A 22369-nucleotide genomic window follows, 5' to 3' on the forward strand; every position below is an offset into this window, starting at 1 on the left:
AGCTTGTGCTTCTTCCAGCCCAGCGTTTCTCATGATGTACTCTGCATAGAAGTTAAATAAGCAGGGTGACAATATACAGCCTTGAGGTACTCCTTTTCCTATTTGGAACCAGTCTGTTGTTCCATGTCCAGTTCTAACTGTTGCTTCCTGACCTGCATACAGGTTTCTCAAGAGGCAGGTCAGGTGGTCTGGTATTCCCATCTCTTTCAGAATTTTCCACAGTTTATTTATCCAAAAGCAAAAATGTGAGTAGCAAGATTACTAGAAGTGTCTTCTTAGAGTATGAAAGACAATTATGATAGCTTAGGTTACTGGCTTTCAGTAAATTCCATCTGGTATTTTACAAATTAGCTCATTATTCTGCTGTTTTTATGAATGTGTTAGTCTGCAAACATATCATTGTCACAAATTAGTCACCTAGTGTGTCTCTGAAAGTGATTTAATACAAGCACACCCACATCATAATATGGGATAGTAAACTAGGTCCTGGCTTGACCCTCTAAATGGAATTCAGCATAAAGTATGATTCACTTTGCAAGGGAATTTTGGCACACACACTACCTTCTGATTTCCTAAGATTAGAAATGTGATCACTAGAATGTGATCCTTGCCACGAGTATTGACAATACCATGTGATATTAAAAACCTCTTTAGTTTCCCCTATGAACCTCGAGAGATCCCAGCCTACTGATAAATCATGAATTTACAAATTTAGCATAGCTTTGTTTGTTTTTATTTGCATTGGTTGTCGCAGGTGTCATCACAACTGTTTCAGTTCAATAATAGCAATTGCAATTTTGAGAATTATCATAAACATCTGATTTTGAAAGCATTTTTTTTTTTCTTTTAGAAGGGAAGCAGATGAGTTTACCAACCAGCTATTTAGAAAGAAAAAAAAAATATGTAGGAAAACATAAGCTTCCCTCACCTAACTTGATTACCTATTAAGAAGTGCCTTGGAATATAATCAGAAAACTCTCTCAGGGACGATGCCTTTGGTGCAAGCTTGGAGCTGCGAACTCAATGGCTTAATATAAACAAATAAGGAAGATGTAGGCTTCCCTGGTCGCTCAGATGGTAAATAATCTGCCTGCAATGCAGAAGACCCGGGTTCAATCCCTGGATCTAGAAGATCCCCTGGAGAAGGAATGGCAACCCACTCCAGTATTCTTGCCTGGGAAATTCCATGGACAGAGGACACTGGGAGGCCACAGTCCATGGGGTCTTTGTGAGTTGGACATAACTGAGTGATCAACACTTTCATTTTCATAATGGGAAGTTTTAAGATAGAGTGTTCCAGTGATTGTTTCTTGCTTTTTGTTTTTGTTATTTATTTGCTTGTTTGTTTTTCAGGGGGTAGTTGTTAAGAGGCTCAGGCACATCACCCAGATTTTGCTTGCCTTCTTACGATGTTGTCCTTTTGCTCAGACAGACTCTCCTCATTATTGCAAGATCATGGCCCCAGCCAGGCACAAGGTCCAGGGTCAGAAAACAAACCCTTTCTTCCTTTGTGCTTCTAACTTTTTATGATACGCTTCTCCCAGAAGACATTTCAGCCAACTTACCTTAATATCTCTTTGGTGAGGTTTGGTTTTAGGACATAAAGGAATTACTGGGATTAGACTATTCAGGATTTACATCTGAACTGGGCAGGGAATCACTTTCTCTGAGTACTTAGCTGCCACAAAAAGTAAATTCTTGTGAAAACAGTTGGGTTTCTGCCAGCAAGGAAGAGGGAGGGTGGATGTTGAGTCTTTACCAACAATGGTAAAGGAACCATGGTGTTACAAACATGGTAATAAATGTTAAAAGTGAAGTTTCAACAAAGGCAGTGAGATGCAATAAAAGCCCCATTCCAAAGTGTGGTGTCTGTGTTAAGTTCCAAGTTTCAAAGTAGTTGGCCAAGAGTCAGTTTCATGACTTTGGGGCCTCTTATACCAGGGCCCTTAACTCAGATCAAGGCGATCACAGAGTTCAAAGAGGGGGGAAAGAAGAGTAACATATTAAAAGCAATTCATTTTTTATAGAAAGAAATAACTGGGTGGTGCTGTGAGCCTTACCGTCTCTTACCTCAAAGGGAGCTGTAGTCATCTCATTCACATCAAATGTGAAAAAATGTGAATGTGAATCCTCAAAACCAGAAAAAAAGGATTCGGTGGTGGGAATTTTTCCCATAGACCAGATGCACACCACACTTGAGAGAGAGCTGGCCTTGAACCATTTTATTTCCTTCCTTAGAGGACCACCTGGAAAAGGCACTTGAACTTCACATGAAGTGTTTGGCTTTGTAGAGATGGGACCCCTAGAAAACCATGGGCTTGGTGGAGGGGGATGATGAACCAGCAGCACTCTGAACACAAAGCTCTGCCTGGCTCATGAGAGTTGCAGCCGGAGGGGCCAGTGGGCACACAGCTAATGAATCCACAAATGTGCCCAGGAGACAAGGAGGCAACATGCAACATCTGCCAGGTCCCCAGTGCAAAATACCATCTTATGAACATGCCAGGTCAAAAAAGACATCTTCCTTTCATCACCTCTCTCCATGCTCTGACCTCAGAGTAGTCAGTACCAACAGCTGGGAAGTCAGGATAGGATGGAAAGGGTAAGGTAGACCCTGCCCTTACCTCACCAACTTACCATGTTGCAAGCAGCTAGCCTGCAGTGAGCCCAGCTAGGACCTGGAAGAAGATGTGAGTTAAATCAAGTTTGGAGTTTCAGATTACAATTTGAAAGGCTCATTCTAATATCTGAGTAAAATCTGAGTTGATGGTTTAAGGAGAATATAAAGTTCTCTATTGCCTAAGAGTGCCCAGAAAAGTCACATGACTTTCCCCATATAAAATTTTAAGGGGTAGTAAGAAACCAAAACAAAATGGTTTTAATACACATCACATGCCCTTATTTTCAATAACTTTGTTATAATGTCGATACTTTTAATTTTTTTAACATTCTGACAATACCACATCACATTTGTATCTCTAGTTGCATGTTTTTCCTTTCGATCATCCTCTAATATTTGAAAGGAAAACTATACCTTCCAACGAATATTCTAATTTTTGAAACACCTATGCACCAGTAGAAGAATCTCAAAGTAGATCTTCATTAAAGATACAAGGCAGTAATTCACTGTGGAAACAAGGGAAATAAAGTTAGTGTTAAAGGTAGTGCCCTTCTGTCACAGTCCACTGATTTTCATTGGCCCTTGTTCCATTCACCCCTCTTGCTTTCAGACTCCTTAGGATTGGGAGTTTAGGATTGTCAGCTGCTCACAGAAGGTACTGCCCTTGAGGAGAGGTCACCAGGGATTCTTGTTGTTGTTCAGTAGCTAAGTCATGTCTGACGCTTTGTGACTCCATGGACTGCAGCACACCAGATGTCCCTATCTTTCACCATCTCCCAGAGTTTGCTCAGGCTCAGGTTGATTAAGTGGGTGATTCCATCCAACCAGGGATCCTGCATTGTAACAATTTCTTGACCCTTCTCTTTCAAGAACAAAAGTGTTCCAACCCTAGACACATTATGGCAGCCTCATCCAAATGATCTGCCTCTAATTAATGGATATTTGTTGGGCAGAAGAACAAAGGTGAGGAGTTTATATTTTCATTAACTTTGCTCCCGCTTCCAGTGCAACTTCCATTCTTTTAAAAAGAAAGCAGAAATTTAAAAAAGAAATCAAAGAAGCTTGCTGAGAGTCCTGGTAACAAAGGACCAGATCCTCATCTACCTGTTCCATCAACACCAGATCCTCATCTACCTGTTCCATCAACACCAGATCCTCATCTACCTGTTCCATCAACACCAGATCCGCATCTACCTGTTCCATCAACAATCTAAAGGGAAAGGGTCAGTGAGACGAGAGGAGACATCCTCAGGGTTAACTTATTATTGGATCAGCTTTGCTACTATTTTGTGGAAAAATTTAAAATTCTTTTGTGTCTTCATCCATTTTATAAACCGTGAAACTAAGAACAACAGATGAAATCAGGTAATATTCCATGTTGAATTCGTTCCCACTCATGACATGTTTCCCATAGGGAAAAGTATAAGCTACATAGATAAGCAGTTGGATCATATATTAGTATTTTTCTTTTTAATTCAGTCGTGGATGTGGCGTTTATGTTTGCCCATCTGAATCTGCTAAGTGAGCTGTATAGTCTGTAGGGATGTTTTTAGGGGTGGAGTGTGCCAAGAGAGGCAAGCTGGTTGATCGCTTCAGGTGCTCAGTGTTCTGGATTCTCCTCCAAGTGAGAGCTTCGACAAGCACAACAGAGCAGAAGGTACTGAACTAGGTGAAGGAGGAGTTATCTGTCTACAGTAGGCAAGTAGGAGTTAATAATTAGCCTTGAATTTATTTTGCAGTCAAGTGTAAAGAATGTTTTAATTATATCAAAATGACTTTAAAATTATTATTCTAAAAGTTTGAGTTCTGGTTTTAATATGTTTTAATGTTTTGAAACTGTCAAGTGATTATTTTAAAATAATCATTTGAATGTTCTTTTTTCTCCCTAAAAAGGAATTTACCTTTCGAGTGCTAAATTTTCTTCCTCCATCAAGTTAATAAAAATTGCACTATTTGCCCCCTTCATTATTCTCTCTCTCTCTCTCTCTGTCTTTTGCCTTCTATCTGAGACAAATTAACATTCACTGAAGAAAGTAATGAGAGGAGTTTAAGAAGAATAAGAAGCCAATATTTTGACTTAAAGTGTAATATATGTCAGTCATATGAAAAGGTTGCTCTCTCCAGAACCCCTATGCGTGGATGTAGATGTATATACAGTAAATGTTAATTATTCTGGGTGTGTTTTATGTAAGCCCCTTGATTGAGTAACCATCAATTCTATGTCAAGCTAATTCACTTCTCTATTCAATATTACAATATAGCATTAATTTTAAGTTGTTTTATTTTTGGAGGGAGGGAAAGGATTTATGAATAGCAACATAAAATTTCTTATATAGTGACTCATCTAGTCAAGATTTTGATTGCAAGGAAAAGAAACTAACTTAGACTGGGTTTTGTGAAAAAGGAAGAATATAGTTAATGTAAAGATACAAAAATCATAGAAACAAAGTGTAACTGGATCTTGTTGGATTTATAAAACTCTAGAATTAGGCAATTCTTCTTTTTGTGGCTATATAATCATTCATTTCTGTTTGTCTCTGTGTTTCAGCTCTTTGCCTGCTTCTCTATCTGTAATTACTGCAATTTTCTTAGTCATCACTTTGCACTTGATCCAAAATGGCTTCAGCCCCTAAGTCCACATGACACTTTGGTTCAAGCTCATCTGTAACTGATTAGATTCCCTCTGTTTTCTTATGAACATATGCATTTCAAATATGAATATTAATGTTTTCTATCAAGTGAATGAATCAGGTGCCAATGGGTCACATTTTCATACCTATTGCAGTTGGATTTTACAAGAGTCCTAAGGGTGTAGTTAGTTCAGTTCAGTCGAGTTGCTCAGTCGTGTCCGACTCTTTGTGACCCCATGAATCGCAGTGCGCCAGGCCTCCCTGTCCATCACCAACTCCCGGAGTTCACTCAGACTCACATCCATCGAGTCAGTGATGCCATCCAGCCATCTCATCCTCTGTTGTCCCCTTCTCCTCCTGCCCCCAATCCCTCCCAGCATCAGAGTCTTTTCCAATGAGTCAACTCTTTGCATGAGGTGGCCAAAGTACTGGAGTTTCAGTTTTAGCATCGTTCCTTCCAAAGAAAGCCCAGGGCTGATCTCCTTCAGAATGGACTGGTTGGATCTCCTTGCAGTCCAAGGGACTCTCAAGAGTCTTCTCCAACACCACAGTTCAAAATCATCAATTCTTTGGTGCTCAGCCTTCTTCACAGTCCAACTCTCACATCCATACATGACTACTGGAAAAACCATAGCCTTGACTAGCTGGACCTTTATTGGCAAAGTAATGTCTCTGCTTTTGAATATGCTATCTAGGTTGGTCATAACTTTTCTTCCAAGGAGTAAGCGTCTTCTAATTTCATGGCTGTAGTCACCATCTGCAGTGATTTTGAAGCCCAGAAAAATAAAGTCTGACACTGTTTCCAATGTTTCTCCATCTATTTCCCATGAAGTGATGGGACCAGATGCCAAGATCTTAGTGTTCTGAATGTTGAGCTTTAAGCCAACTTTTTCACTTTCATCAAGAGGCTTTTTAGTTCCTCTTCACTTTCTACCATAAGGGTGGTGTTATCTGCATATCTAAGCTTATTGATATTTCTCCTGGCAATCTTGATTCCAGCTTGTACTTCTTCCAGCCCAGCATTTCTCACGATGTACTCTGCATATAAGTTAAATAAGCAGGGTGACAATATACAGCCTTGACGTACTCCTTTTCCTATTTGGAACCAGTCTGTTGTTCCATGTCCAGTTCTAACTGTTGCTTCCTGACCTGCATACAGGTTTCTCAAGAGGCAGGTCAGGTGGTCTGGTATTCCCATCTGTTTCAGAATTTTTCACAGTTTATTGTGATCCACACAGTCAAAGGCTTTGGCATAGTCAATAAGGAAGGCTCTTTAGAAATAACTGTCAGAAGACAAAAATAATCATGTTTGGTGTATTGATTGATTCATTTATGATAATCATTCACTCAACAAATATTTCATTGAGCACTTCTTATACACCGGACATTATTCTAGGCACTGAGAATATTGCAGAGACAAAAGAGACCAACGAAATCCCAGTGTCCTGATGGAATTTCTCTTATAATCTTTAACCCTTTATTTCAAATATAATTGGAAAAAAAATAGAATAGCAGTGTCCTCATTGGTAAATACAAGGTATTAAAATTAATAATACATGTTTATGTGTCTTTATGTATATATGTAATATGTACATTATAAATGTGCTAAATCGCTTCAGTTGTGTCCAGCTTTGTTAATTGGCTATGCTGTGCTGTGCTTAGTCAGTCAGTAGTGTCTGATGCTTTGTGACCCCATAGACTGTTACTGGCCAGGCTCCTCTGTCTGTGGGATTCTCCAGGCAAGAATACTGGAGTGTGTTGCCATGCCCTCCTCCAGGGGATCTACCTGATCCAGGGATCGAACACAAGTCTCCTGCAGCTCCTGTATTAAAGGCAGATTCTTTACCACTGAGCCACCAGGGAAGCCCTTAATTTGTAAATATAGTCATATTTGCTTTTACTTCGTTAACTGTCAGTGGTGTGTAAGTGGGAGTGTGTGTGTGTGTGTATTTATGCATTGGAAACAGTAATTGAGGTCTTTGGATTTTAAATGACATCTAATTTGGGAACTTTGATGTAGCCTCTTTTAACTTCCAATGAAAATGACTATGAAAATACGCCCTCCCAAAACTGCAATTAGAAAAGCACTTAAACCCAGGACCAATAGTGATTGATGCCAGAATATTAAAGAACCAATAAATTAGATTGAAAATATAAATAATAGATCGTCCATCTTATGTCATTCTACAAGTAGATAAAAATAATATCTTGGATTTACCTGGACCGGGAACATATATAGTATATACTGTTACTATAGTAGATATGTAACTATCTTACGTTTTTTTACAAGAAGTGTACCAGCATACACAAAGTAAGAGCAGAATGGCCAAGTTAGGAAATATACAAGTTTGCAAATACGTACATATTTGAGCTGGAGTAAAATAAGCGCATCCTGTTATCAAGATACGTACTCAGGTATGTCATTGTGTAAGTAGGCATAGTTCAGTGTCAGTGGGTCCAACTCTGAATCACCATTGCTTTTGGTCCCAGTTACAGTGTTTATATAAACATGAAAAATAAGAAATCAATTATTCTTTTCTTTTTTAAGGCTTGATACTGATTGAGCTAATAATGTTAGTGGAGTGTTTGAATTCTTGAATATATATTTTAATTCTCATTGTTCAGCTTTGAGGTTAGATATTTCAAATCAGAGATTTTGAAATTATTAGAAATGTGGTTTTGAAATTCCAATGTATCTATATTAACTATAAATGACTATCCTTCCTTAATAAGTACTGTATATATTTTTCTCTTCATTGGTGTCTCAATTTTGATAATAATACATGGAAATATTCTCATTAAGAAGATTAATCAACTCAGAAATATGTAAAGTAAAAGGTGAAAATCCTTTTTTAAAGAGGCTTACTTTTACTTCCTTATCTCAGAGGTAATTAGTTTACCAGTATTTGGTGTATATCCTTCTGGTTCTTTTCCTCTAATTGGCATAAATATATATATCTATATTCACATGTGGAGAAGGCAATGGCACCCCACTCCAGTACTCTTGCCTGGAAAATCCCATGGATGGAGGAGCCTGGTAGGCTGCAGTCCATGGGGTCGTGAAGAGTCGGACACACTGAGCGACTTCACTTTCACTTTTCACTTTCCTGCATTGGAGAAGGAAATGGCAACCCACTCCAGTGTTCTTGCCTGGAGAATCCCAGGGACGGCGGAGCCTGGTGGGCTGCCGTCTATGGGGTCGCACAGAGTCGGACACGACTGAAGTGACTTAGCAGCAGCATATTCACATGTACATTTAAATTCATGTTAAGTAATTCATATTAAAAATATTACTCTGAAAGGTTGAGATTTTTTTTAAAAGCTTTTCACCTACCAATATTTCAGGTGTTTTTTCCAAGTCATTCTTAGAAATCTATACTATCCCAGAAACATGGTATATTTTGAAGCTGGGCCTTAAGTATTATATGAGAAATATTTTTACTTCTTTAAATTTGATATGATACAAAGCTTTTAGAAAAGTTTAAGGTAGAAATGAGATATAATTACATTTCAGAAGGGACTTCCAATACTATCTCCTTGTAAATTGCAGACCAGGTGAAGAATATTCTATTACATTTTCTAAAGATTGAATATGTGCATAAGTTCGTCATGCTAAGTTGCTTCAGTAGTGTCCAGCTGTTTGCAGTCTTGTGGATTGTAGCCCGCCAGACTCCTCTGTGCGTGGGATTCTCCTGGCAAGAATACTGGAGTGGGCTGCCGTGCCTTCCTCTTCCCAATCCAGAGATTGAATCCACCTCTCTTATTGTCTACGGCATCAGCAGGCCATTTCTTTACCACTGGTGCCACCCAGGAAAAAGCTAAAAAGTATATGTGAGCAACATTTAAAGCGTTCTCTTCATGTTACAAAATATATTCTATAATTACCCCCAAATTTAAAAATTATAATAACCTGTAAATTTGCTGTTATTTCTATTACAATAAGGAAATTGAATCTCACAGACTTTTAGTGAGTTGTTAAAAATTACACAGAAGTGAAAGGCAGAAACTGAAATTAAGGGCTCACATCTTGAGACTCTAAGAGCAAATTCGACTTTTGCTCTTCAAAGTTGTTGTAGATTTTTTCCACATTTGATTTTTGAATAATAAATATTAATAGTAAGTTCTTTCTTTGTATCCTAAAATTAGTTATTCCAACACTTCTGCTTTCAAAAATATTAGAAGTAGAATTTAGCAAGCTTTCTAAATATCCCAATTATGAAATGTGTTTGATGATATGAGAATTTTATCCTATGAATATGTTTAACATGTAAGATGGGAAAATTTAAGTTTAGGCTATATGATCCAAAGTAACTTGTTATATTAGTTAAATCATGAAAATTTCCATCAAAGCATCTCTTGGTTTTAGGTAATCAAAATAGGTGTTCCATGCATTTCTTTTACACTTTTCTGTTGGTGGTTATAAGCTTGGTCATAAGAACATGTGGAAATTGAATGAACTAGCAACTTGCTGAAACATGACCCCATTCCCTGATTCTTAGCAGTTGAAACCATGTCTTCATGAAGTGCTCCTCTTATTTCACTTATAAAGGTGCTGAACAGTGTGCCTTCAGGCTTTGCTAGAACTTGCCAGAAATGAGAAGCCATCACTATCAACATGGTCATTAGTTAACATTTGTTGACTGAGTGCCAACAACATTTTTGGTGTTACAAATACACAGAGAAAGACACTGTTCTTTTCCAGAGGGATTGGTTTTCTGTTGGGGGAGCGGGAGAGACGATTTGGTCTGAATGTTCTTTTCCTACTGGGAGGTAAGGGTGGGAATGGGATGACTGGCAGTCGTCTTGGGTCTCCTTCTACATACGGGGATGTCACTCTTACTTGCTTATTAATTGATAATATACATAATGAAGTGTTAGTCAGTCATGTCCGACTCTTTGCGACCCTGTGGACTGGAGACTGCCAGGCTCCAGTTCATGGGATTTGCCAGGCAAGAATACTGGAGTGGGTTGCCAGGGGAACTTCCTGACCCAGGGATTGAACCTGGGTTCTCCACATTACAGGCTGACTCTTTTACCAATTGAGCCATCAGGGAAGCCCAATATATATAATACATAGAACAAAACTGACTTCCCTGGTGGCTCAGAAAGGAAAGCATCCACCTGCAATGCAGAAGCCCTGGGATCAATCCCTGGATTGGGAAGACAACCCTGGAGAAGGCAATGGCTACCCACTCCAGTGTTCTTGCTGGTGAATTCCATGGACAGGGGAGCCCGATGGACTACAGTCTATGGGGTTGCAAAGAGTCAGACATGACTGAGTGACTAACACTGGCACTTTCATGCATACATACATAAGCATAAACAAAAAATATGCATACATTTCATTTTATTGGAAAAATTAAAAATATATTGCTTTTTTGGCTTTTGGTGAAAAAGTCATATCCCCCAGAATATCTTCTGCATGGTCTATTTACTAAGATATACTCATACCTGTACTACTAATATAGAGAATGTGCTTAAAAAATTATGCAGAGGTGAGAGTCCCTTGGACAGCAAGGAGATCAAACCAGTCAATCCTAAAGGAAATCAATCCTGTATATTCATTGGGTTTTCCTTGTAACTACGCTGGTAAAGAATCCGCCTGCAATGAAGGAGACCCTGGTTTGATTCCTGGATCAGAAAGATCCCCTGGAGAAGGGATAGGCTTCCAGTATTCTTGGGCTTCCCTGGTGGTTCAGATGTTAAAGAATCCACCTGCAATGTGGGACACCTGCGTTCTATCCCTGAGTTGGGAAGATCCCCTGGAGAAGGAAATGGAAACCCACTCCAGTATTCTTGCCTGGAGAACAGAGGAGCCTGGTAGGCTGCAGTCCATAGGATCGCAAAGAGTCAGACACAACTGAACGACTTTCACTTCACTTCACTTCACTTCATAGTCACTGGAAGGACTGATGCCAAGCTGAAGCACCAGTACTTTGGCCACCTGATGCGAAGAGCCAACTCATCAGAAAAGACCCTGATGATGGAAAAGACTGAGGGCAGAAGAAGGGGCCAAGAGAAGATGAGATGGTTGGATGGCATCACCGACTCAATGGACATGAGTTTGAGCAAATTCTAGAATATGGTGAAGGCCAGGGAAGCCTGGCATGCTGCAGTCCATGGGGTCACAAAGAGTCAGACATGACCTGGCGGCTGAACAACAAATTTGTATATGTAAATATTTTTATACAAAAGTTATCAAGCCTCTCAAAAGAACAGGACGTTTCTCTACATTATCTGAACTGACAATTAGTATTCTTAAAAGATTAATTAAAGAGCACTTTTTAGACCCTTTTCTATTATCTAAATCTAGAGGAGTTTTAACTTCATTTCACTAAAGTTATTTAAGAGGCAGTCACTGAGAGTAGCTGTTGGCTATAGCAAAATGTGATGGTGATAGAAAGACATACCTTAACACTTGAAATTAAAATTTCATTTTGAAAGTGAAACTCAGGGAAAATCAATGAGTTAAGTCATATCAGATAAGTGACCAAAGAGTTTAGGAAATAATGTTTGGACTAAGGGTGTGTCTTTATTATGCTTTGTTTATATTAGCATAAAGATATAACTTAATCACTTATATTAAACTCACTGTGAAATTGAAAAGGTTTGAAGAGAATGGAGTCTTGAGCCTGGCAATACAAAATAAGATTTTGTTTGAAAAGTGTTAATTTTGTGTTTCTACTGTTAATGTTTTCTAGAACATTTTTTAAAGAACTCCCCTATTCATACCATACCTAGAAATAAAACAGGTAAAAGCAAAGGAACTCTGGATGAAACAGTACAAGGTACCTGGCCTTCACTTTGCCCTGAGTTGGCTCGAGGCAACTTTGCGAAACCACAAGACTCTTAGGAATTTAGTTTGAAAACTATCATCCTTGGAAGCATAACCCCTAGTCAGGGCAGAAAGAGGCTTTAATTATAGGAAAAGAGCACTGGGACACTAACTAGTTAATTCTTCTGATTCTGAGTACAGTAAACAATCTCATGAAAATGTTACAGTATTCTGATTTGCTCAGGGTTTGTAGTTTATACTTTATCAGTAAAATAGCATCCTTTTTAAAATGTTAAAAATCCTTTTTAAAATAGCTTTTGAATTTAATCTCCTGTGAGGATAGTTAATGTGAGTCCAGCCTTGAAAGACCAGATATTCTCGTGCTTGTCTTGGTATTAAATTTTTAATAAGGAGATGATAACTAGCCTTTTGTCTTTAGGGCTGAGCCTACACCATGGCTATAGGAAGTTTGTGCCAATCTGTGTTACCTTGCTAGTATTAATTTGAGCTCTTTTATTGATTAAAATGGTGGAGCTGGGATCCACTATAAAATAGTATTTTATGCTTACTCCTGTACCTCTTAGAAGTTGTATGAAAAGATGATTACCTTTTAGTAGAAAAAAACAGATTTGTATTGCCCCTCTCCATCAACATTACTCATCTTTCAGAACTTTTATTTCAAATTACAAATCTATTAGTTCTGCCTAAATGTTATTTCACGAAGACTACACATTTGTGAAATATTAAATACATTTTGTGAAGTATCAGTTTGTAAAATAGTGATCAAACTCTGAAGACCCTGTTTGTAATATACACGGGATAAAAATGCTAGACATCAGCTATTTCTATTCTCTAAGCAAGTCTATTTTTAATATATGTTTGTTGCCTGGAGTTTTCAAAATACTCAGTTTAAGATTGTTTATTAATGGGTAGTCCTTGGTTCCCTGAGCTGATAAATCATATTTTTTCTTTCTTATCCCTCAAGCAGAAATTTGGCTTTTCTACTATTTGTCATAGCTTCTCACTTTTGTGTTCTTTCATTCTAATGTGTTACCTTATTCTAGACAGATGTGTCTTATAAAAATAGAAATAAAAAGCCAAGAAAATTTACCTAAAAATATTCAGTTGAAATCTCCCCTTGGTTTAAATATATTTTAAATTTACATTTCCTTTAGTAATCTGATGACTAAATTGCTTAGTTTTTTTTTTTTTTTTTAAATTTTTAAAGTGATTTATTATTTGTCCACAAATGGAAACATAGCTAACAAGTACTGAATGTTAAACTGTGTGGTAATTGAGAGAGAGATATTTTGAGTGTTATTTCATCCATGGGTATCACTTTCACATACAAACAGAGTAGGGTAGAATGAACTTTGAAAAAAATGGAAATTTCAAATAAATGCCTATTACAAGGGAAAATAAATTTCTACATCATTTAAAAAGGTATTTATTTGCTACTTTCTATTGAGGCCTTTTTATATGTGTGAGGACTAAGTATTGGTTTTGTAGTAGGTTAATATCCATTATTCTATTATCACCATCCTCAAAGAACACTAACCTGTCAAATAATCATCAAATAATCTGAATTTTCTTCCAGATCTTCTACTAACATGATGTATGATGATGAACAAATGCTATCATTTTGGAGATTCAGCTCCAAAGCTGACATAATAAATGTCGTACTTTCCTCAGAATAATTCCATGAGGCTAAAATAGTACCTGTAAACATAAGTTTTTAGAAAACATTGCATTAATGCATGGTGGTATTCTTCTCTACAAAGGCACCAAGATACAGTGGTAATGAGTGCAGGCTTCGGAGGCAGACTTTCTTGATTCAGATTGTAACTCTTACTTGGCCTTGAGCAAACTGCTTACTATTAAGAGTGCCACTATTTCTTCTTCTGTAGAACAGGGCTAGTAATAGTCCATCCCTAATAGTGTTGTTGTGAGGATTAAATGAGATAATATTGTAAAGCACTTAGTACAGAGGCAGGGACATTGTGAGTGTTCCTTACTTTTAAAAAACAATATTTAAATATCTCATATAAATAACAAATTTTGAATTACTCAGCGATGCTTGGTTCAAACATTCAAAGCTTGTTAAAAACAATTCAGACTGAAATCTTCTGGTTCCCATCACAAATGGCATTGTGGAATTTATTCCCTTTAGAAAAAGGAGGTCGTGAGGATACAGCCTAGGCTACAGGAAATCCCAAGAAATATTCTCAAGTTTCTTTTCAGCTGTGGTACCATCTTTCTGAACCTACAAGTTCAAACTGCTTTTAAATAAATCACTCAATTCTTCCTCCTCCCAGTAGTACTTTCATCAGAATCATCGTTTGATCAAAATGAAAACTCCCCAAATCATGGCAGTTTTCAAGACTAAATTTCTTTATACCTGGTTTTAAATTTGTGGGCAATGCCACTGCCCCCCCTCCCCCAAGTCTCTGTAATGTTTTTTGCTATGACAGGGCCTCACTGGGGAAATCCTAACTGAAGATAATAGCCTGATGTATTAAATGTTGCCAGTATTCCATTAATATTAAGTAATTGCATAACAGCCTTTTTAAATACTAAGTTAAAAGTGATACATTAATATTGAGTACACTGCTACTGTAAAGTCCATTCTCCTCCTGATTTCCGAGTAACACCATTTAAGTGCCAACCTACTATTACAAGAGTTTACTATTTTATTCTTGCTCCAAAATGGCATCAACAGCGATGGGGTGCTTTCAGGGGATTGTTGAACAAAATTTTTGCAACAAAGAGGGAAGCTTGAGGAAATGCAGAACAGCTCCAGTAGGCATGCCAAGGCTTTATCTCAGCACTTCTCAAATCCACACACCCCCTAATCAAGCAAGCAGCTTTATGGCATGCGCAATTGCAAGTCAAGTCTAACCGACTTCCGCAGGACTGGCTTCCACAGGATTTCCTGTCCAAAAAAGACCGGTGGTCCCCTGTCGCTAAATGGTTACAGAACCATCAAGTTAGCCAGGCGCCCCCTCCCCAGCGTGTGTGTGTATTAAAAACAAGAGAGTCGAAGTGACCAAACCCTGTCATTTGCACATTCTCTCTGTGGACTTCTTTATTCCCTTTCTCTTCATTGGGTAAGAGAGGGAAAAAAAAAAACACCACCCAGCTGACAAAAAGCCTCCCTCCTTAGTATCTATTTGTTCAAGGTGTCTTTTCCCTGGGAGGTTATTTACAGGTTTGTCGCTGCTTAGCTGGTCTCACCTGGTGATCACTTACTGAAAGGAGAAATCTGCCCTTTCGGGGTGAGCTGTGCCTTTAACCCCTTTGGCCGGCTCTTCCTGGGAGGTGAGCGCGGCGCGCTGCAGTGTCTGGGAGCCCACCTAGAGGGCCCCCTTGACGCCAGCACATCCCCGGCCGGGCGGCAGCCTCTGCAGCCGAGCGGGCTGCTGCAGAGTTAATGTACAGTACCACGGAGCCTGCAAGTGTCCTGAGCTGTTCAGAGCCGGCTGGCGGGCACAGCCCGGGGCAGACGAGGCGGCTGCGACGATTCCAAAGGTTCTGCTGGAAATTCGGCGCTGGGGGACCCCAGTGGGAGCCTGTTGCCATTGTGTTTTAAAAGCATGCAAGGTCTGTATAGCTCGGGCGTGAGAATCTTTCAGAAGCTGTCAGAGCATCCGAGTAAATGACACCTACTGGGAAATTGAATTGGGGGTAAAAAAGAGAGAGAAGAGAGGAGAAAGACAGCGGGGGGTTAGAAATTCTTAGACAACATCTGAGTTGCAGCTGTGAAAATTCATTTTCTTTCCAAGACAAAATATGAAAAGCCCGCACATGGGTTTGATAACAACAAATCAGAGGGGTTTCTGCAGGGAGAGGATCAATAGCTTAGTCATTTGACTGAAAGAGAGCAGGCAGCCTTATTATGGGGCTTGGCAGCAGAAATGAATGTTCTCCTAACAGCACCTTCTGAAGTCATGATGGGAGCTCCTGGTGATCCTTGCCTTCCTACTTTTGCAGTTGAAAACCAGCCATTCTGAGAGGGGGAGAGAAGTTGGCTTTTGGTTATACATGGTTGCTAGCCCCTCTGCCCAGGTCTTTGTCCGACACGTCTCAGAAGGCAGCACTGCGTTAAAGTGACCACACATGAATATGTGCCTCAGAAAGAAGAAAAAGCAATATTCATTTCTAAAGGACAGCATGGCCAAGCAACCTGAAGTTTTCCATTTCCCTTCTAACACTTCTTTAACAAGGATAACAAGAAACTGTCTTTTGACTCCTTTTTTCCCACATTCCAGAGTCCTTCCTGCAAAGATGCATTAATTCCACTCCAGGCACTTGGATTTTACTGGGACAATATTTGCCACCATTTAGGATTAGCGATTGAACTGGTTATTTTAGTAAGTTGACTAAACTACTGGAACCTAAATGGGTGGACCCATGCCTGCAGTGCTCTGTGATGTTTCTTTCTTCAAACCCTGGAAGGGCTTTTGTTGTTGCTCTTTGTTTTTTGGGGGGGATTTTTTTGGAATTCAATACTTGTTGCAATAATTGCCCATGATAGCTGCTCAAACAGGAGAGTTGGAATTCATCTTTGAAAATCACTACATGTAACATACAAGACAAGGAAAATATTAATGACGGAAGATCTGCCAACATGATGCATGTGAACAATTTCCCCTTTAGAAGGCATTCCTGGATATGGTGAGTAATCAATATCCCCTTCAGTTGGTAATACTCAGAATTATAAAATTCCATGACAGGTACCAGAGGTGGATTTGTCTTGAACAAGAATATCAGTCTCACATGAGGATGAAAAGTAAAACATGTTTAAAAACAAATATTTCTGAGAAAGTATTGGTTATGCAATAACAAATTACTTGTTAATATAAAAGCATTCCAAATAAGTCAGGTATGAGGACATTGACAAGTGCTGAAATTTCATAGAGAGACCAAAAAAAAAAAAAAAAAGCCACAACAACTTTGAGAATGGCAACTATTTAATTAATAAGTAAAAGGAAAAAGGAAGTTTAGGATTTGGTATTTACACTTTTGTCTTTTTTTTTAATTTGAAAATTCCCTGGGGAAGGACACACACACAGGCATCTCATGTCAATTTGCTTGGTGTTAGGTCTTTGAAAATTTCCAAAAGAAGGTTTAAGGGAAAACTTAGAATGCTGACTCAATTTTAAAATGATGTTAAGATATGTTGGTGCCTGAGATTTAAGGAATATTTTAACTATTCAAGAAATATTTCTACCAGAATGAGCCAATTTCATAGAATTCTAACAGATGAATCATGAGATGCTCGGACTCTCATGGAACTTGCTTAGTGCAATGATATTTGGTCATGTATTCATGACCAATTCAACGTAATGAATTAAGGTCCATGGGCATGTGACATCATGTACCATTTCTTGTTAGAGTTTATGATTAAACGTTTCTAGGAACTAGTTGCTGAGGGTAGTATAAGGGCAAAGCTCACTATTTAAAAATTGCTTGTTTTCACCACACCTTTAGGGTTGACTGGATTCAATTTCTCATAGCAGAGACTTTGTGAATGTATGGTAAAGGTACATTTTCAGGTTTTGTGGCTTACTAATATAGTTTGGTTTGCATACTGCAATGTATCTCATTTTGAAAGTATATTTCTCGGGTATATTTTCTGGCTGGCCTTAGAATAAGTGATATTCATCAAAATACAGGTTTCTGAGGGTTTTCTAGTTACTTTTATGACAGTATCTCAAATGAAAGCATCTTGATATTTTGAAACTCCACCAAAATCCCCTACTGGTTTATTACAGACGTTTCAGCTTGTTAGCTGAAAATCAGTTACAGAGAAGGGTGAGTGACATCCTCTGTCACTGGGCAGGACTCATTTTCTGTCAGTATCAGATGGATCCAGAATCGACATTGTGGCGTATCTTCCTTCTCTGCCATCCGGAGCCACTGTCCCAGGCCGTAACGTGCTGGGAAGGAGCCTGGGTGACATGCCTGCAAACCTCAGTGGCCCACTTCCAAGTGCATCATCAGAGTTCCCGACTCGGGAGCTTCGGTGCTTTCGCCTTGCTTGTCCTGATGGTGAGGGTCGGACACAGCAATGAGGTCTTTGTCATTCTTACCAGTACAGTCAGATAGGTAGTCTTAAACCCTAAGATTGAAAAGGTCCTGGAAACAATCCCTGGCACGTAGTAGGCATTTGTCAGATATTTTTTCAACAATTCCTTATGCCTTCCTTCCGGGTTAATTTTATACCTATTAAGATTCGTTTAGGGGAAAATAAAATTAGCATTCTCATTTCTATAAAGTGTACTTTGCTGTAAAGCAAGTTTTTGTTCTGCCTAAGCTTTGCTGTTTGGGTCTGTTTGTTTATGTTGTAATAGGAAGGATGCAATTTACTCTTTGAATGCCTCACATTATAACCACCTTTTATTTTATTTTATTGTTGCTGCATTTACCTCACCTCTGCTTTTGACTGGAAAGAATCGAACTATTCAACCCTGTAGGTTTTGAAAGAATGCAAATGTGCTTATTCATGCTCCTATAAACCTGTAACATATATGTTTGAAAACTGAATGCAGAAGTTGAGAGCCTTGGTGGTTTTCTTTTGTGCCTGAAGCTAGGTAACCCTTCATACATTTCACTGCATGACGTGCCAATTTGTTAATGTCGTGGCCAAACAGAGCCACTGTGGAGTGTTAGTGTTCTGTGTACCTATTCTTGCTTGGGCCCTTTAGAAGGATTCATTAATAAGATATTGAACTCAAAGGAAGAAGGTGGTGACTTTTTCCAGGTGACCAAATTAATGGTGTGCTTGGTCTCAACTTCCCCAGTTGTTGTTTCTTTCTTATTTATAACCTCACCTCTTAATACCATGGTAAGAGATTTCTAGGTTTCTAGGATTCTAGGTTTCTTGACAGAAAACCTTCTTTCTCTTTGTCCTGCTGTAAGAGTCCTGTTGGATTGAATTCTATGCTCATGAATGGTCTTGCTAAGAAGAAAGGATTTGCCAAGTTGTTCTGCTTTGCATCTCCAAATCTTTTTCCTCATTCTCCTACGCAGGTCTTCCCCCCCCCCCCCCACAAAGAGGGCAGATTAGAAGTTGGCAACAGCTCAATGCCTGGGAATAATAAACATTTTAAAGGAGATGTGTGCCTTGGGTTTCACAATCTAATCTCTATGAAGGCTCTAAACCCTTTGGATGGGCAGGGTATAGAGATGCACACTTATTTCTCTTCTACTTTTTGAAGGAGCAAGGAGGGAAATTTGAGATGAAGGAGGTCTAAGAGGAGTCTTCAAAAGTTCATCAGAGGTAATGGTTCCAGTAGAAGCCTAGTGCAGAGTTCCTTCTCGGATTCTCATCCTCCTGCCCCAGGGCTGGTATGTTGATGGTTGAGCAATAGTATGACAAATTCTTAGTTTATTGGTGACAAGTTAAAGTTAATAAGTGGTCTTACTACTTGTCTTAATAGAACACTACCCTTTGAGAGCTAAGAGAGTGGTAAGAAGAATGTGCTTTCCCTGTTTAAATCTGCATTAGAAAAACTTGCTGGAGGATTTTATTGCTAAGGCTTCTTTCCATTACACTTTTCAACCTTTTTAGTGCCAAACCAAACAAAGATAAGGGTTCATCTCACTCTGTAAATACGTACTATATAGTTAGCCCTTATTTTTTTATTCTGGCTAGTTGTGAGAATATAGTGGTAGCCTAACAATTCAGAAATGGGCCTTCTTGCATAGCTGAAAGAAGAGAAATGTCAGTCAGCTTTCTAGGAATTTAAATTTCATCTTGTAGCAACAAAGAGGACTTTTGAGAAACACCAGGCACAGAACCATTATGCAGGGGTCCAGTAAGAGGGACGTAACATGGTGTGCCTAGCATGTGCTTGTAGCTTTTTGCTTTATTTAAAAATACATAACAAATTTGCATAATCTGATTTATAAAAGCTCTGGAATTTAATGCCAGAAATGCCAGGCCCATCTTGCATGCAATTGAATTTTACATATTTAACAATTAGGAGGGCATTTTATTGAAATACCTTGGCATCCTTCTTATGATGAACTCAGAAGACTCAGAAGACAGAGGGAGGTAGAAGCCAAGGGCCCCTGCCAGGGAAGGTGGTTCCGTACTGCTCTGTGGGCTCCTTTGAGGAAGCCTTGGGAAATTTGGGACCAGTGACTGTGGATGGTGGGTGACTAATTGAGGTTTAGGATTTTGTTTTTTAAAGTCCACACATTTAAGTATTTTTACCAAACTCTCTTTATGATGTCGAGACCTCACTTTGATCAAGAGGCAACATGGGGTGATTATAGCACTTTGACTCAACCCTGAGGCTTATTTTTCCTTTTTTAGGCCCTCACATCCTTTCATTGGACTTGCCCTTTCCGGGTTCCTAGTAAGATTTAATCTAGTGGGTCACGATTTGGTTGTTCCTCAGTAAAGCAAGAGTTCACCTCACATACTAACTCATTTTATTTTGTTTTCTTTGACTTAATTCATTTACTGAATGAAGCAAGATATAAATCAATATATCCATAATAGTGTGTGCATTTATGTATATATGCATATATATGTGTATATATAAAATTTCAACAGTAAATTCAATGTGTAAATAATCAGAGAAAGGCAAGATGGCCTGCTTCTTAATGAAAGTATGGTCCTTCTTATCTAGACTGTTAAAATCACATCTTTGAAGTTTTTCTTCTCTTCATATGTCAAAACTATAGAAACTCAACCCAGAATTGCGTTTCCTAGAGTTTAGGTTTTACTCACCACATGTAACAGTCTCACTTGTCTTATGAGAGTTTTAGTGGGTGGGAGAAACATTGTGTTTGATGACTGTATGCTTTGAAGGACAAAATGGACTAAGTCTGCAAGATAACAGAGCTCTGCTCATTTTAGTCAATGTAAAATTCTGCCAGTGTCTGCTTGTCTTCTAATGAGATTTCAGGTCATGGCTGACCTTGCTTTAGTAGCATCTCTTCCTCTGAGTGACAGAACTACCCAGAAATTCCAGAATCCACACACAATTTGTTTGTGAGCACTTGTGACCAGTAAAGTTTAGCTCTAGCTTGTAATTATACAAACTCATCGTGTTCACAAATCCCTGGGGCTCAGTGGTAAAGTCAGCCATTGTTTAAGGCATAAGTTCGTGTTTAGATACAACATAGCAAAGATTTTCCTTTAGATGAAGTACTGATCCCATTAAACATCTAATTTTTTCTCTTGGCTTTCTGTTTTACTCTCTTTTAGTGCCTTTAGCTTATGGTCTTCTTAATTTCTGTTAGTAATACCTTCTAATTTAAACATGCAAATGAAAATTCATTCTTGAAAATTTTGTAAAAATTTGATTAAGCAATGGTGTGATAGAGGAGAAAAGTTGCCATTAGCAGTATCAGTGTGCCCACAACTTAGGACAATGAAACATAATTTTCAATTGCAACAGACTTTCCGCTGTGGAAAATCCCATGGACAGAGGAGCCTGGTGGGCTGCAGTCCATGGGGTCGCTAGGAGTCTGACACGACTGAGGGACTTCACTTTCACTTTTCACTTTCATGCATTGAAGGAGGAAATGGCAACCCACTCCAGTGTTCTTGCCTGGAGAATCCCAGGGATGGGGGAGCCTGGTGGGTTGCCGTCTGTGGGGACGCGACTGAAGTGACTTAGCAGCAGCAGCAGCAGCAGCAACATAATTTGTGTACTTTACACGCTGACAGGTTACCTCCTCACTGGGCTGAGTGGGTGGCCCAAGACAGGGAGCAGTCAGACAATGCCTACATAAGAAAAAAGGGAGAAAGTGTTCTCCATCACCTGAAAATGCTTAGCTATGGATTTGGGATGTTTTGTTTCTATTAAATTGTTCACTTTCCACCCCTTTGTTTCTGCACTCACTTTAGCTGACTGTTACTGAGTTACTCCCACTAATGCTACTGTATTCAGGTTCCGAGAAAAACAGCAAGGAAGGGAAAAAGGAAAACAGTTTAGAATTCCAAGAGGGAGATCCCAAGGAGGGAACTTAACAACCAGTTTCCCACTTGCCTCAGGCTAGCAGTTTCTTTCTTTCTTTCTTTTTTGAACAATAGTCACATTTCCTCTCTTCCTCTCCTCCTTCAATCACACTCCACAGATATTTGTGCTCATAGATACCCTAACTATATAGTCATTCTGCCTTTTTTTTTTTTTACAATAGCTCCAAAATATCACCAGGCCAAAGTTAATTTCTATAACTATTTACCACTCAATGGACTGTTAGATGGGCTTCCCAGAAGGCACTAGTGGTAAAGAACCCACCTGCCACTTCAGGAGACTCAAGAGAAGCAGGTTAGATCCCTGGGTCAGAAAGATCCCCCGAAGGAGGGCACAGCAACACACT

The 22369-nt window shown here is 38.9% G+C and overlaps 1 protein-coding gene across 6 annotated transcripts in view; it reads left to right on the forward strand.

Annotated features, from left to right (window-relative positions):
• Nucleotides 1-22369, forward strand: part of PDE4D (phosphodiesterase 4D, cAMP-specific) — a 1610544-nt gene that overhangs the window by 975563 nt on the left and 612612 nt on the right. The window contains exons 1-2 of one of the 6 annotated variants that reach the window (XM_010853480.1): nt 15162-15625; nt 16016-16699. The exons of 4 other annotated variants lie outside the window; for them this stretch is intronic. In XM_010853480.1, coding sequence (XP_010851782.1) covers nt 16653-16699 — 47 coding nt within the window. In that variant the 5' untranslated portion in view covers nt 15162-15625; nt 16016-16652. Of the gene's footprint in view, nt 1-15161; nt 16700-22369 lie in introns of those variants that run through there. One more of the 6 variants, XM_010853479.1, reaches the window with a different exon arrangement.

This window comes from Bison bison, unplaced genomic scaffold, assembly GCF_000754665.1.
Source record: "Bison bison bison isolate TAMUID 2011002044 unplaced genomic scaffold, Bison_UMD1.0 scf7180017864328, whole genome shotgun sequence".
NCBI classification, from domain to species: domain Eukaryota; kingdom Metazoa; phylum Chordata; class Mammalia; order Artiodactyla; family Bovidae; genus Bison; species Bison bison.